We start from the raw sequence: 12,893 nt of genomic DNA, 5'->3' as shown, positions 1-12,893 counted from the left end.
TTCCAACGCTCCAGGTATGCCAGTTTTTATTCCCTGGCCAAAGGTCGGATACTTTTCTCACAGGCCTCATACTGAAATTGGATATTTTATGTTGCACAAAGACAGTAGGAGAGACCAGGGGAAAGTGAATCACTGGCGTTATCTTGCTATCAATGAAGGGAATCTATTTTGATAGAAACACTCCAGTTGCAGCTGGTATGATTAAAATAAACTTAGCAGTTTAGTACTAGATGTTAATTGTATTCACTGACCCAACGGAATAAAAATAAATCGTAAGATATTCATTTCAATGATCTCTGTAAAATTACCCATGAATGCATGTTCTAGAATAACATTAATAATGAGATAGACAAGGATGCTGTTTTTGCACATCAGTGGAAGATCTGAATCTCTGTACACAGCAAAAATACTAGTTAAATGCTAACACAACTGATAAGTGTTCATGGTTATGAATTTCATAATTAGGAGTTCAGCTGATCAGAAAATAACTGAAGAAATTCATAAAAAAAATGGTAGATTAAATTTTCAAAATTGTCTTAAGAGTTTTCAAACAAAAAGCCTCAATATTCTTTTTAAGAGGCCATGCTGTACACACTAAGTAGACGAAGAAATCTTCTTTATTTTTTATATCACATAATTCATTTGTATTCTAAAATTATGATCATATAAAATATGTAAACAGAAAATGATTTAAATCCCTGTTGTAATCATGGCCTATTCAGCCAGAAAAGTCCTATATGCAATTATTGGTAAGTTATGATTAAATAACAAACCTAAGTAAAAACAAAATCCTCAATATTCTTATTATTAGGTTATGACAACAGAATTTGTAAACCAACAATAAATTCACAATGTTTTTATTGTCAGTGGCATGTTTACCAGAATGGAGAGGGAAAGTAGGTCTCCCATTGAGGAGCCCCCCCCCCCCCCATCTGTGATATCATAATATAGTCTTGTAGGGTTTTTATATTCTCTCTACATTGTAACTCCAACTGACATGAAAGTGTTAATTTCTTTGCCCATATGAAGTATCTCCAATCAGATGAGATCTTGGGGTGGGGAAGAGTTAATGGTAGTTTGAAACAGAATCAGAATGCCTTGAAACAGTGCAAAGAGAGCTTGATGTAATTTTGGATTTTTTGATAATTAAACAGAATAAATAGATACTTCTTAAAGGCAAAAAAGCCTGCTTAATTTGTTTTAATAACATTTGAACTCCATTCTGTAACTAAGTTTTTGCTGCTTCTTTCACCCCCATGAAAAATCCTGGAAATGCCACTGCTTATGTGTCCTGGTGACATATAATATGTAAATAAATAGATCCTAAATGTTTTTTTAGTGAAACCATAAAGACAGAAATTTTTGGGTAAATGAACCCTTAATGTTTTCATTATTAGGTCACGATAATAAAGGACATCTTCAGTGTCCTTACTGATATGAAGATGTCACAGAATATCTAAAAAATAATATCCTCAATGTTCTTATTATTAGGTCATGATTGCAAAGACTACCTAGGCAAAGAAATCCTCCGTGTTTATACCATTAGGTCATAATGACATGGAATATTTAAATTTTACTTCATTATTACACTGATTATTCAATCTTTAATTTTGATTAATGTATGATAATGTCACATATGGAAAATATTAATTTAGAATTTTTTCTATGTTGATAATATAAGATTTTCCAATGAAGTATGCTGAGTGGAAGTGAAAAAAAAAGTCTTCAATATTGTTACCATAAAAAGAGATATCACACATAATTATCTAAATAATATTAATGATAGGTTATTAACTCAAAAAAGTGTGTCATCTGTTTTATCAGGAGTAACTGGAGTTACTATTCGAACTGTTCGTCCCTTATGGTTTTCAGAATCATTAATACTTCCATCAGTAGGTTCTAATTCTTCTTTAATGATTTCAAAAATTGCTGCAAGATGGTCTTCACTAATGCTTTCTCTGCTACCTGAGAGAGCTTGCTGTCGTTCTAAGCGTGCACTGTGGTTTGCTGTGGTAGGTGATGAAACATCAGTGGATGCAGAATGTTCAAGTCCATATGTTGATTTTCCACTCATGATTGATCTTCGTCTTTGCGCCCTTTCTAAAAATATATTTGTTGCACTATCAAATAAAGGGTCATCTGTAAGTGATTGATAAAACAATGAGGTATTAAGTGGTTGATGTTGAGGTTCAATCACTTGGGATATACTACCTGGCTCACTGCTACTACGATAATCAATATCATTAACAGATGAAGCATTACTCTTCAGTCCTCTGCTTAAAGCAGATAGAGTTAGACGTCTGGTTCGGTTTCTTCTTGCACGAAGATGAGAGGCCAGTTCTTGCTGGTCGTCTCCTACTAGGTCAGGGTTATATTTTTGGTGATACTGTAAAGCAATAAAGTATAAAGATGAAAGTATCAGCACAATATAATATAAGAATGCTGCAATTATTTGTAACTGCGGTTCTGAATGGTTCAGAAAAAATAAAAGAGATTAGGGAAGAAAATACAGCAACATTAAGAACCAATGCAGTAAAAGCACTTCTCAATTTTTAAGTCAAAAAACAACTATTAACATAAAAAAATTGCAAACAAGAGAATGATATTTTAACAGAAATAGGCTTTAATGTATTGTTAGTCTAGATAAAATGCAAATTCAACAACATACTTACCTCCTACAGCTATTATTGGACTGCTAGGGTTTCCTTCTTTTCCCCATCTAAGCATTGGTCTGATTTTTTCTTGTTCACTCCAATCTTTTATTCCCCACTTAATTGCCCTTGGCAATATCTGTCTTGTGACACTCTCCACTTGTGTCAATGTGTCCTCTCTCCTGGTACTATATATATATGCACCTCATTCAGACAATATTACCACTTTTTCCTGACAAAGTGTTCACTAATGGATTTCTTTAAACTAGAACTGTTGGAGAAACTTTGATAGTGATTCGTGTTTCCTAGTTGTTTTTCATCAAAACAGAAACAATTTTCTTTTCATTTAGCAAACCAATATACAGCATGAATTCCTGGTTTATTGTTTCTGGCATGGAGTCAAATCAATTCTCTCCTTTCCCACCTCTGATATATAGTGTTACTAAACAGTCGGGGTAGGGGAGTCACTCTCAGTTGAGGCTGTCTGTGACCTTATTCATAGTGAGATAGAGACATATATTCTATCTAGTGGTATTTTTCCAGGAGGGTCCGAGGTTGCATTTGTGGGTGATCTTGGACAGTCTGGAGAGAAATTAAATTCACTCTTTCCAGCACCTTCCTTAATTCTTTCTGCTTCTCAGGAGACCAACTTGGGATCAGCCACCTCTGGTTCCTTTTCTTCAGTTGGTAACTTGAGTGTGTAATGTTTTTGGTCTATCCCCAGTTGCTTTTGAGTCTGCACCTTCCTTGATGGCAGTAAGGTCTGAGGGCAAATACTTAGTCCTCCCTCCATCCCCTGATATTGTGATTCATGCAGGGAGGTTTATTGCTCAGTTACATGAATGAACAGCTATGCCTTGTCCACCATGTTTGTCAGAACAACATGCTTTAGCCTACCACCGCCAGGTGGACGAGTATTTAGACTCTCAAAGAATAGACCTGCTCCAGGAAATTTGGGGTTCCAGAATGGAGTCTGTGGTCAAACTAAATAAATCACACTTTTCTAGGATTTATCTGACCCTAACTATGGTGCTAAGATATTTCTCATCCCTCCAACTTTTGTCAGATGCCTCTCAGTGATCGCCACATTAACTTGATGACGAGTTGGGACCATTGTTAACTTCTACCTTGGTTTGATTTTCAGTTTCTGTACTTTCCCTAGTCTTTTGGCTCGTATATTATCGAGATTTGTGGGGTAGAGATGCGTTGGAGGGCATTCATCTACTGGTTGCCACCCTCTGTGTGTTATGTGAGGCCCCCTTTCTCTAACCCTTGATTTTTGAGGGCATTCCAGAGTCAAGGGTTGATGTCACTTGTCTGCATTCATCCCTGTTGTTGTTGGCCTCTCAACTTTCCTCAGATCACAGAGGGTCATAGTTTGACCTCTATTCGAGTGTTCCAACTCCCAATATCAGCCCCTCAGTCCATTGGTACCCAGAATAGATTCCATCCATATCTACGAGATTCCTTCATTTAGTTGGAAATGCCACTAGTGTCGATGGTGACTACCATATGCCTTTGGAGTCTGTGAGCGCTCTGCTTCAAGAATCTTTGGATGTGTGGAAAAGCTGTACCATGGATACATGGGTACTACAGGTCCATGCATCAGGATTAGTCATTCAGTTCACATCTTCACCACCATTATTCACCCAACCTGTAATGTTTCTGCCTCCTACAGATCCTCGGTTTTCATAGCTGCATTCCAGGGCTATTAGAGATTTGTGGTCAAGGGGCAGCGGAGAGAGCCATCCCAGTTCTTCCAGGGTTTTATTCCCATCTGTTTGTTGTGCCCAAGAAGACAGGACATTGGTGTTTTCAAGTCATCCATCTTTCACATCTAAATCAATTTCTAGATCCTCCAAGGTTCACAATGGAGTCATTCCTCACTCTGCATTGCCATTTTTTACAAGGATTGTGGATGACCAAGTTCAATGTTACTGATGCCTCTCTGCACATTCCCATAGCAGAGTTGTCCCGCCACTATCTGCATTTTGTGCACAAGGGTCAGGTGTTGCAATTTAGGACTCTGCCCTTCAGACTAGCATCAGCACCATATGTGTTCTGCCATATTGTACAAGCGTTTTTTTGTCCCCTTCATTCCCTAGGCATGTGCACACACTATTACATGGATGACTGGTTACTGCTGGCACTGTACTGTCAGTTGGCAGAACATCACACCCATTTTCTACTTTCAGAAGCAACCAAAGTAAGTTTTATTATCAGAGCCAAGAAATCTACTCACAATCCACCACAATATATTATCCATCTGGATGTCTTTTTCAACACATATCTCAGTCAGGCTCGGCTAACTCTGTCCGGCTTCAAGAGATGGAACAGGCAATCCAACTCTTACCTCTCCTTCTTCCACTGTGCAGATGGTTCTTTCCCTTTTGGGGATGTGGGCATCACTTGAATCCCTCATTCCTTTAGGATAGGTGTACATGACATCCCTTCAGTGATCTCTACATGACCAATGGATCATAATCAGTAATCCACTGGACTCCCCAGTCTCCTTATTCAGGATCAATATCTTTCATGTTGAGTGGTGGTTAGATTGGAACAATACTACGATAGGTGTTTCTCTGCCACCACCTCGTCCACAGATCCATCTCTTCACAGATGCCTCGCTTCAGAGTTTGGAGTGCATATCTCAATGGTCAGGAATTCTATGGTCTATGGACTGGTGATGAGGCTTCCCTACACAATGTTTTAGAACTTCTTGCTGTTCAAAGGGTGATATCTCAAGGTCTCGACTTATTAAGGGGAAATATCCTTATACTTCATTTTGGCAATTCCATGGTGGGTTTTTTCATTTCCAATCAAGGAGGCACTTGGTCCTGGTCCCTTTTTTCGAACCTTGGATTTGCTTTATTTGGTCCACTCCCAACATATCATCTTACTAGTTCTGAGTGTGGTGAATGTGGTGGGAGGTCAACTGTCTTAAACCCAACCAGATTTTCCCAACAGAATGGATGCTGCATCATGAGGTTTTCTGTTCAATTTGCTCTTGGTTCAGGACACTCAACTACCAGCATTTTGGTCTCCAGTACCTCACCCTCAGGCATTGGCAATAGATGCATTCAGTCAGGACTGGACAGGACTGCACTTCTATGTCTTTCCACAGACTCACATATTACACAGAGTACTTGCTATAATTCGTTCAACCCCCCTGTTGGGTTCTGTTGATAGCATCAGATTGGCAGGCTGGTTTCCACTTCTGCAGTGCCTTCACCTCTTCCACATCCTCTTTGGCCATTTTTGTTGAAGCAGCCATGGTCCAACATAGTACACCCAGCCATCCTGAAGCTCAAGCTTCATGCATGGAGATTATGTGGTCATTTGCACAGCTTTGGGGTTTAACTTCTTAGGTTGCCATATATTTGTCTCAGTCTTTGCATAGTCACACAATGGACATTTATCAATGGAAATGGCACAGATACTGACAATGATGTATTATATTAGGAGGAGGTTGAACCCACTTTGTCCATATGTGCCAACCATAACTCGTTTTTTTGACCTGGCTTTATGACAAGGGTTTTACATCTTTCACAATCGCCTTATATAAGGCAGTCTTATTGACTACCTTTAGATACCTGAGACAAAAATTATTTGAGTTTCCAGGGCTTTCCTGCATCCTCAAGTCATTCCGGGTCCTTCATCCTAAACAACAGTTTCAGTTACCTGACTGGGATAGTAAGCTGGTATTACATGCTCTTTCTCAACATCAATTTGAGCCCTTAGCCTCATATACCCTGTATCACCTTTCTCTTAAGGTTTATTTTTGGTTGCTGCTGGCCTGCAGATATCGCCAGTTGGAGTTGTTTGAACTGCATGTGCACAGGACACTTTATCATTCTACCTACATCCTCCTGTACCTAGACAGGTTCTTCTTACCTAAGACACTGGCAGCCAGGAAAGGGGATAAATATTTTTCATCGTTTCATCTGACTGCTATTTCTCACTTCTATGACCGATTGGATCCCAACTGTTTGTTATGTCCAGTGAGGGCCTTGAAATATTATGTTGCGTGCACATCTGCTAGATTATAAGGTGTGAGTATCTTCATTCCTAATATTATCTCTTTACTTTCCAAGGTCCCTTACCTTTCTTCACAGGATCCCACTCTGTGGCAAGTGTTGCCCAAGCAGGTGTGCTTTTATCAAATCAATTCCACACAAGCAACCAGTAACACAATATACTTTATCTAGGTTGCCACAGGCTCTGTAGAAATGTGGTGTTCCATAGGAATACCTAGAGGGCAGTCTGTGTGGTATTACTGTATTATGCTGGACTGACACTCATAAACTGTCACGAGTAAAGCATAAGGGGATTCTGCCTGTTCCTACCGATTGTTGGATTGAATAAATTGGGGTTGGTTTGCTTCTAAAAATTTAGGGAACTTGGTTCATCTATTGCATTGTTTCTCAGGGCTTCCATATTCTACTAGTGGGGCTAAGGAGTCCTTACCACCCAGTTTCCAGTCACTGGGCTGGTGGACAAAGTTTGTTTCTCCAGAGTGTTCAAGTGAAGTTCTTCCACTCTCGGAGTAGAGGGCAAAGTCGGGGGCCCTTCTACATGAGACCCTGGATGTTTTTTTTATCATAGATGCTGGTAGGAGAGGCACCAACTTACGTGGGAGCCGACTCATAATACCAGTTCAGACTTGAAGCTCAGCTATCCAGTTGGGTTGAGCATGACCCTTCTTTTTGATCAATACTGGTTCAGTACATTGTTCATGGAAAAGGGTTCATTGTCTCACCTTAATCCCGAATGCAGAGTGGTCTTATCCTAGGTCCTTGGTTGAGCACAATTTGTTTCATGTCTTCTCCATAATTCTGGGGACAAGGGGAATTTACCTTATCTACATGGTTGGGGAGTGAGGATGAGTGTTCATAATTCTAGACTGGATGAGTTCTGTTTCTTCAGGTTGAGTATGGCATAGAGGATCCTATCATTCCAAGTTTGGGGTGTTGCCTTTTTGACTTCTTCAGGTTGAGGAGAAGGTATGTCCACTTCGGTGTTGCTTACTTTCTCGTCATGATTCTGATGGCTTGGAATGCATCACTCTATAGCTACAGGTTGGGATACACTCATAAGTATGTATATATATATTGCAGTCCAAATGCCCTAGTGGTATTTAAGGACCATGGTCCAAATAATTCCAATTCTCCTGCCTTTCCTCCCCACTAAGAGCAGGTGTTAGAGACTGCAGATTGGGTCAGTCTTGAAAAAGTGATAATATTAAATGAATGAGGTGCTTATATATAATACCAGGATAGAGGGTGCATTGGAGAGTGTCATGAGACATATATCGCCATGGGCAATTAAGTGGGAAATAAAAGACTGGATCAAGTGAGAAAAAAATCAGACCAATGATTAGATGGGCAAAGGAAGGAAACCCTAGCAGTCGAGTAACAGCTGTAGTGTGAGGGGAGGCAAGTATTATTGGAAATACATTTTCAATTTAAGAAAATGTTAACTTATAAACAAAATACTGAACATTTGGAAAAGAACATGCTGTATACTAAGTCAGTATCTCCTGTACCTCATTAGTCTTGTACATTGTTGAGTTGTTATCAACAACATTAATCAGTCTTAGGTATTGTTGCAACAATGAAATTGCACATATTAAAACTAATAACAGTAATGCTGTCTGGTTTTAATTTTTTGAAAAGATACAATTCCAGATTAAAACTGTAGCTGTGCCATTGTAAGTCTGCACACTTATAACACTAAAAACTTGGTTTTGATACTCTTGATGGGTACAGCACAGATACCTCATAGTATATCGTTGTGCTTAACTACAAACAAACAAAACTTGTAATTAGCAGAACAAAACCCATACTTAAGGTGTTTTGTGAAATATGTACAATACTACCTTTATAATCATTTATGTTTATTTAATACATAATGCTTTATGAATACTTACAAGTTTAGTGATAGCAATAATACATTATAAGTACAAAAGAAAAAAAATAAGTCTTAATTAAATTATTGGCTGGGGAGCCAAATTATTTGTGATACATCAAAATTAGCTAACCCGTTTAACTCTGATGGACTATAATATTTCTTACAGTATTAATATAAGAAAAACAATGAAGACGTATATTTACTATATAAAAAAAGACAACATGCTCTATTATTCTTGCCCTCATTCAAAGTTTAGTTGTTTTAAGCAACATTTTCCAACAACTATAATAAAAGGATTGAAGTTATTAAGTTACTTAGTCAACATATGATCTGTATACTAAAATCACTTCACCTTATAATATGGATTATTCTGAAAGGCTTTTTGTAAAGCTTTTGAAGTATCCCTTTTTTCTGATCCTTGTGCTTTTTGTCTGGATGATTTGAATGATGAGGATCTTTGGTCTTGAATTATTTGATTACCTGTTGCTCTAACCTCATCGGGATGAAATCTTGGTTTTCCTACATGGATAAATGTTATTTTGTCCAGTTTATCAGAGTTCATTATGGAAATATACCTGTTAGAACTTGAAGAATAAGCAGTTTAACCATACAGATAGAATATCTTAGCATTGATGTTAACTAAAAGAGAAAAAGATTTTTCCATAATAAACATTTAACTGGAATGTCTGTCAGTTTAAATATTTTTGAACTTGTATTCACCTTATACACTGAAGAATCTGGAAAGTTAGCAAGTTAAACATGTCAGATTTAGCATGAAATTATTTGGCCCAATACTGTAACCTTAAAGATAATGTATTTGTATACATCAATATGCACCTAAAATATTTTAACTAAAATAGTCTTGTGGCCTATGTTATTCTCAGCTACAAATTTCTTGATATATTGTTGTAAGCCCCAAAGAAAGTATAAATGTACTGTGATGGTCAAGGTCTTAATATCTGAAACTTTCTCCAATGTTTAAGAAAAGATTAGTTTATATAAAAATTGAGCTATGCTAGTGTGTGTGAACAAGTATATTAGAATGAATTAGCAAGTTTTTTAACCAGGTAATGAGTGATAAGTACATAATTTAATTAGTTAATCAGTTACTGTCAGCCAGTTTGTTAGTTTAGTGCTATGGATATTGATTTATATGCAATTCAACAAAGAAGTAGAGATACAAAATTAGCAATGAAGTGGAATTTCTATGAGACATAGTTAATTTGTGCAGTTAGGTATCTTGGTGAACCTAACCATGGAGCTTGAAGTTGAAGGAGAGCAACTTTTTGTTACTGTTAAGTGGATTTAAATTTCCCTTTTTTTAACCAATTAAAAGGGAAATGGCTAACAGCAGAAACCATTATGATGATGATATAAGGAGAGAGATTATTTGAATACAATAAAATAAAGATCCAGATCCAACTTCAAGACGATGACACCTACTCAAGACAAAATTGAAAACACTACAGAAATGATTAAAAGTGGAAAGAAGATTAGAAAAAGATACAAAATTTAAAGATCAGAAAGGGGCATAAAATTAAAAGACAATGGATGAGAAAGAAAGAGTAATTGAAGGGATGAATTACACAAATGAAATATAAGATTTACAGAACAGTTACAAACACAAATCAACTTCATTTAAGCCAAGATCAAGGAATCTAAAGGAAATTTACAGAAGGATTAGAACATCAAGATGTAACAAGCCATAGGAAATGCAAAGATCAAACCTATCACACTTCTCTATGCATCTTCTCAAGATTTTCAACCTAAAACACCATTAACTGTGGAGAGAAGAACACATCTGTCTACACTTGTTACCACTGCTGTGGTGTCCCTATGATAGCCACACCAGTTACATAACTATAGAGGTTGAGTATGCTATAATAAGTCAATTTTGGAGCATCATCATGTCATTATGACCATGTTGCCACATCTGGCTATGCTCTGTCTAATGACCATACATGTTGACAATGGCCTTGCAGTGTAGTTTTCCTTGCAAAAAAAAAGATACATTGTAAGACTGTCATACCCAAAGCACATCATTCTTCCCAATTTGTTGTCCATAATGCATTTAAGATATGAGAATGACAGTTTCTTAGCACCAATTTAAACCTATGTGCATGGGTGGGGATCAAAGTGTGTATATTCTGATCTCATACAGAGTGACATTCAATACTGTATAATGCAAATGATGTCAGAGTTCCCACAATTTCATGTTACCCTACATTGCTGATGATGTAATAACTAGTATTAGAGTAGAGAAAATAAGAGACAAAATATATGAAAAAACTTTAGATATGCATTTAGAAAAATGTAATTTGTAAACTGTACAATAGAAAAAAAATTTGTTTATTCTTCACATGAACATCACCTTCCATGCCAAATTGGCAAAGTCTGAATCAGACTGACTTTGGCATTTCACAGACATATCTTTAATACAAAACCTTTATAACACATCTGATTTTTTGCATACAACAGAGTTATACTGTTTACTAAAAGCTTGCCACATAAATTTGGAATTATAGTGAACATTACTTTTACAATACAGGGTTGGTCCATCAGGTTAACAGTCCAATCATACTGAAATTCACAGGTACTGTATCAGGTGACTTGACTGGTATGTCTTCATTTGGAATTGTATTATTATCCAACTAATTCTCCAGCTGCTTGAGGTATACAATGATTGAGTAGATATATCATAGAATCAACCTGTGTGCACACTTGTGTAGTTTTTCAAGGCAAAGATCCTTCTTGATTATGTTGTGTACTATTACTTAGAACACATAGGTAGCTTTAACCACTGAACTTTCTGTTTGTGGATTCTCACCTATTACAACAACCACGCTTTGCTTATGATTTCTAACTTTTAAACAATAAATCCAAATCCAAATTCAATTTCAAAATGATGGCAGTTGTTCAAGATAAACATTCTCACCTTTTCAGCCTTTGGGGGAGGCATTATAATTGACAGTCTACCCCACTATAGATTGGTAAAGAGTAGAAACATTCTCACCTTTTCAGCCTTGGGGGGAGGCATTATAATTGACAGTCTACCCCACTATAGATTGGTAAAGAGTAGCCCAAGAGTTGGGAGTTGGTGTTGTTGACTAGCTGCTTTCCCTCTCGTCTATCTCTTCTAACTTAGTCACAACTAACACAGATATCCCTAGAGTAGTTTTGTGTGAAATTCAAGAAAGCAAAAGTTGTTGCAGGTCTCTTTATGGATGGTACTTGTATCCAAACTTTATTTATAATTTTTAGTTTTCCAATATCATTAAATATAAAGATCATCCCCATGTTCAGAAATTATAAATCTTTAATATTAACACATTTTTATGGTTTGAGTGTATGAATATTTTAGATTGGAAGGGCTGTTATATACACTCCCCAAAAGTGGTCAATTCTCAGTGGCATTGCACTACCTACATACTACCAATGTCAAAATGAAGATTTGAACTTCTGATACATGTCATTCCACCATGACATTAAATTTGTTGCAGTTGTCATGTAAATTCGTGATTTAGATACTTAAAATATTTTTAATATAACATACTTATTCAAATTAAGATAATTTAGCAGGTCAGTTGATAAACATTGGCAACTGAATATAATGGAAAGGTATCATGAGAAGCAAATAATGCAAAATTTGAGATAATTTCCAAAATGGATTAGTGAACAGCAGGCTATTCATCTTGCTGCACAGGGGCCAGATCTAACAAGATTAGTCAACTTTTCAACAGAGAACTATCAGCCATTAGTGGATTCCTTATTGAGGTATTACATGAGAAGGTAGTTTCTAAAACAAAATTTGGGAACAGACAAAATCTTAACAGAACTTGCTCAATATGTTGAAAGGCTTGCCCAGTTATATTATCTAGATTTTTTAGATGAATTTTTAGGATTTGTTGGCATGCAATCAGTTTACAGATGCTTACTGGATGAAAAAAGGTAAGTTAGATTAAAGGAAACTAGGTATACATTTTTAAGGGAAGCTGTTGAGTTAGTGATGGAACTAGAATTGATTATAGTCACAGATCAACAAAAAAATATCATCCAGGAATTATGGGATTGTCAGTGTAGAGATACCAGCTCCCTCTAATGGAGGTCTAGAAAAACTCAGAGGATTAATTGGACAATTGTTTACTCAGAGTGGAAAAAATAAACCACAGGTATTTTAGTTGTAACTTCTAAGAGAATACTGCCAAAAACTGCACAAAAAGGCCTTTAATTACACAATTTTTTACTCATAATGAAGTAAATCACATGATAGAATGTATTTCAATTATAACTTGAAAGAGCATATTGTCAGAAACTGTAAACGAAAGTTTATAG

The 12,893-nt window shown here is 36.6% G+C and overlaps 2 protein-coding genes across 2 annotated transcripts in view; one reads left to right on the top strand and one right to left on the bottom strand.

The window, feature by feature from the left end:
• Positions 1-1,460, top strand: part of LOC106475609 (putative uncharacterized protein FLJ37770) — a 2,583-nt gene extending 1,123 nt beyond the window's left edge. The window contains exon 2 of the mRNA XM_013936286.1: positions 1,398-1,460. Within this exon, the coding sequence (XP_013791740.1) occupies positions 1,398-1,460 (63 nt within the window). The remainder of the gene's footprint in view (positions 1-1,397) is intronic.
• Positions 16-9,123, bottom strand: LOC111083281. The gene is made up of 2 exons (XM_022379677.1): positions 8,914-9,123; positions 16-2,386 (listed from the first exon to the last, which is right to left on the bottom strand). Exons 1-2 carry the CDS (start codon positions 9,121-9,123, stop codon positions 1,796-1,798), a joined length of 801 nt encoding a protein of 266 aa, XP_022235385.1. The 3' UTR covers positions 16-1,795.
• Between the last annotated feature and the right edge of the window lie 3,770 nt (positions 9,124-12,893).

The sequence above is a fragment of the Limulus polyphemus genome, unplaced genomic scaffold (genome assembly GCF_000517525.1).
Source record: "Limulus polyphemus unplaced genomic scaffold, Limulus_polyphemus-2.1.2 Scaffold8867, whole genome shotgun sequence".
Taxonomy (NCBI): domain Eukaryota; kingdom Metazoa; phylum Arthropoda; class Merostomata; order Xiphosura; family Limulidae; genus Limulus; species Limulus polyphemus.
This window is presented reverse-complemented; position numbering and strand designations above follow the sequence as displayed.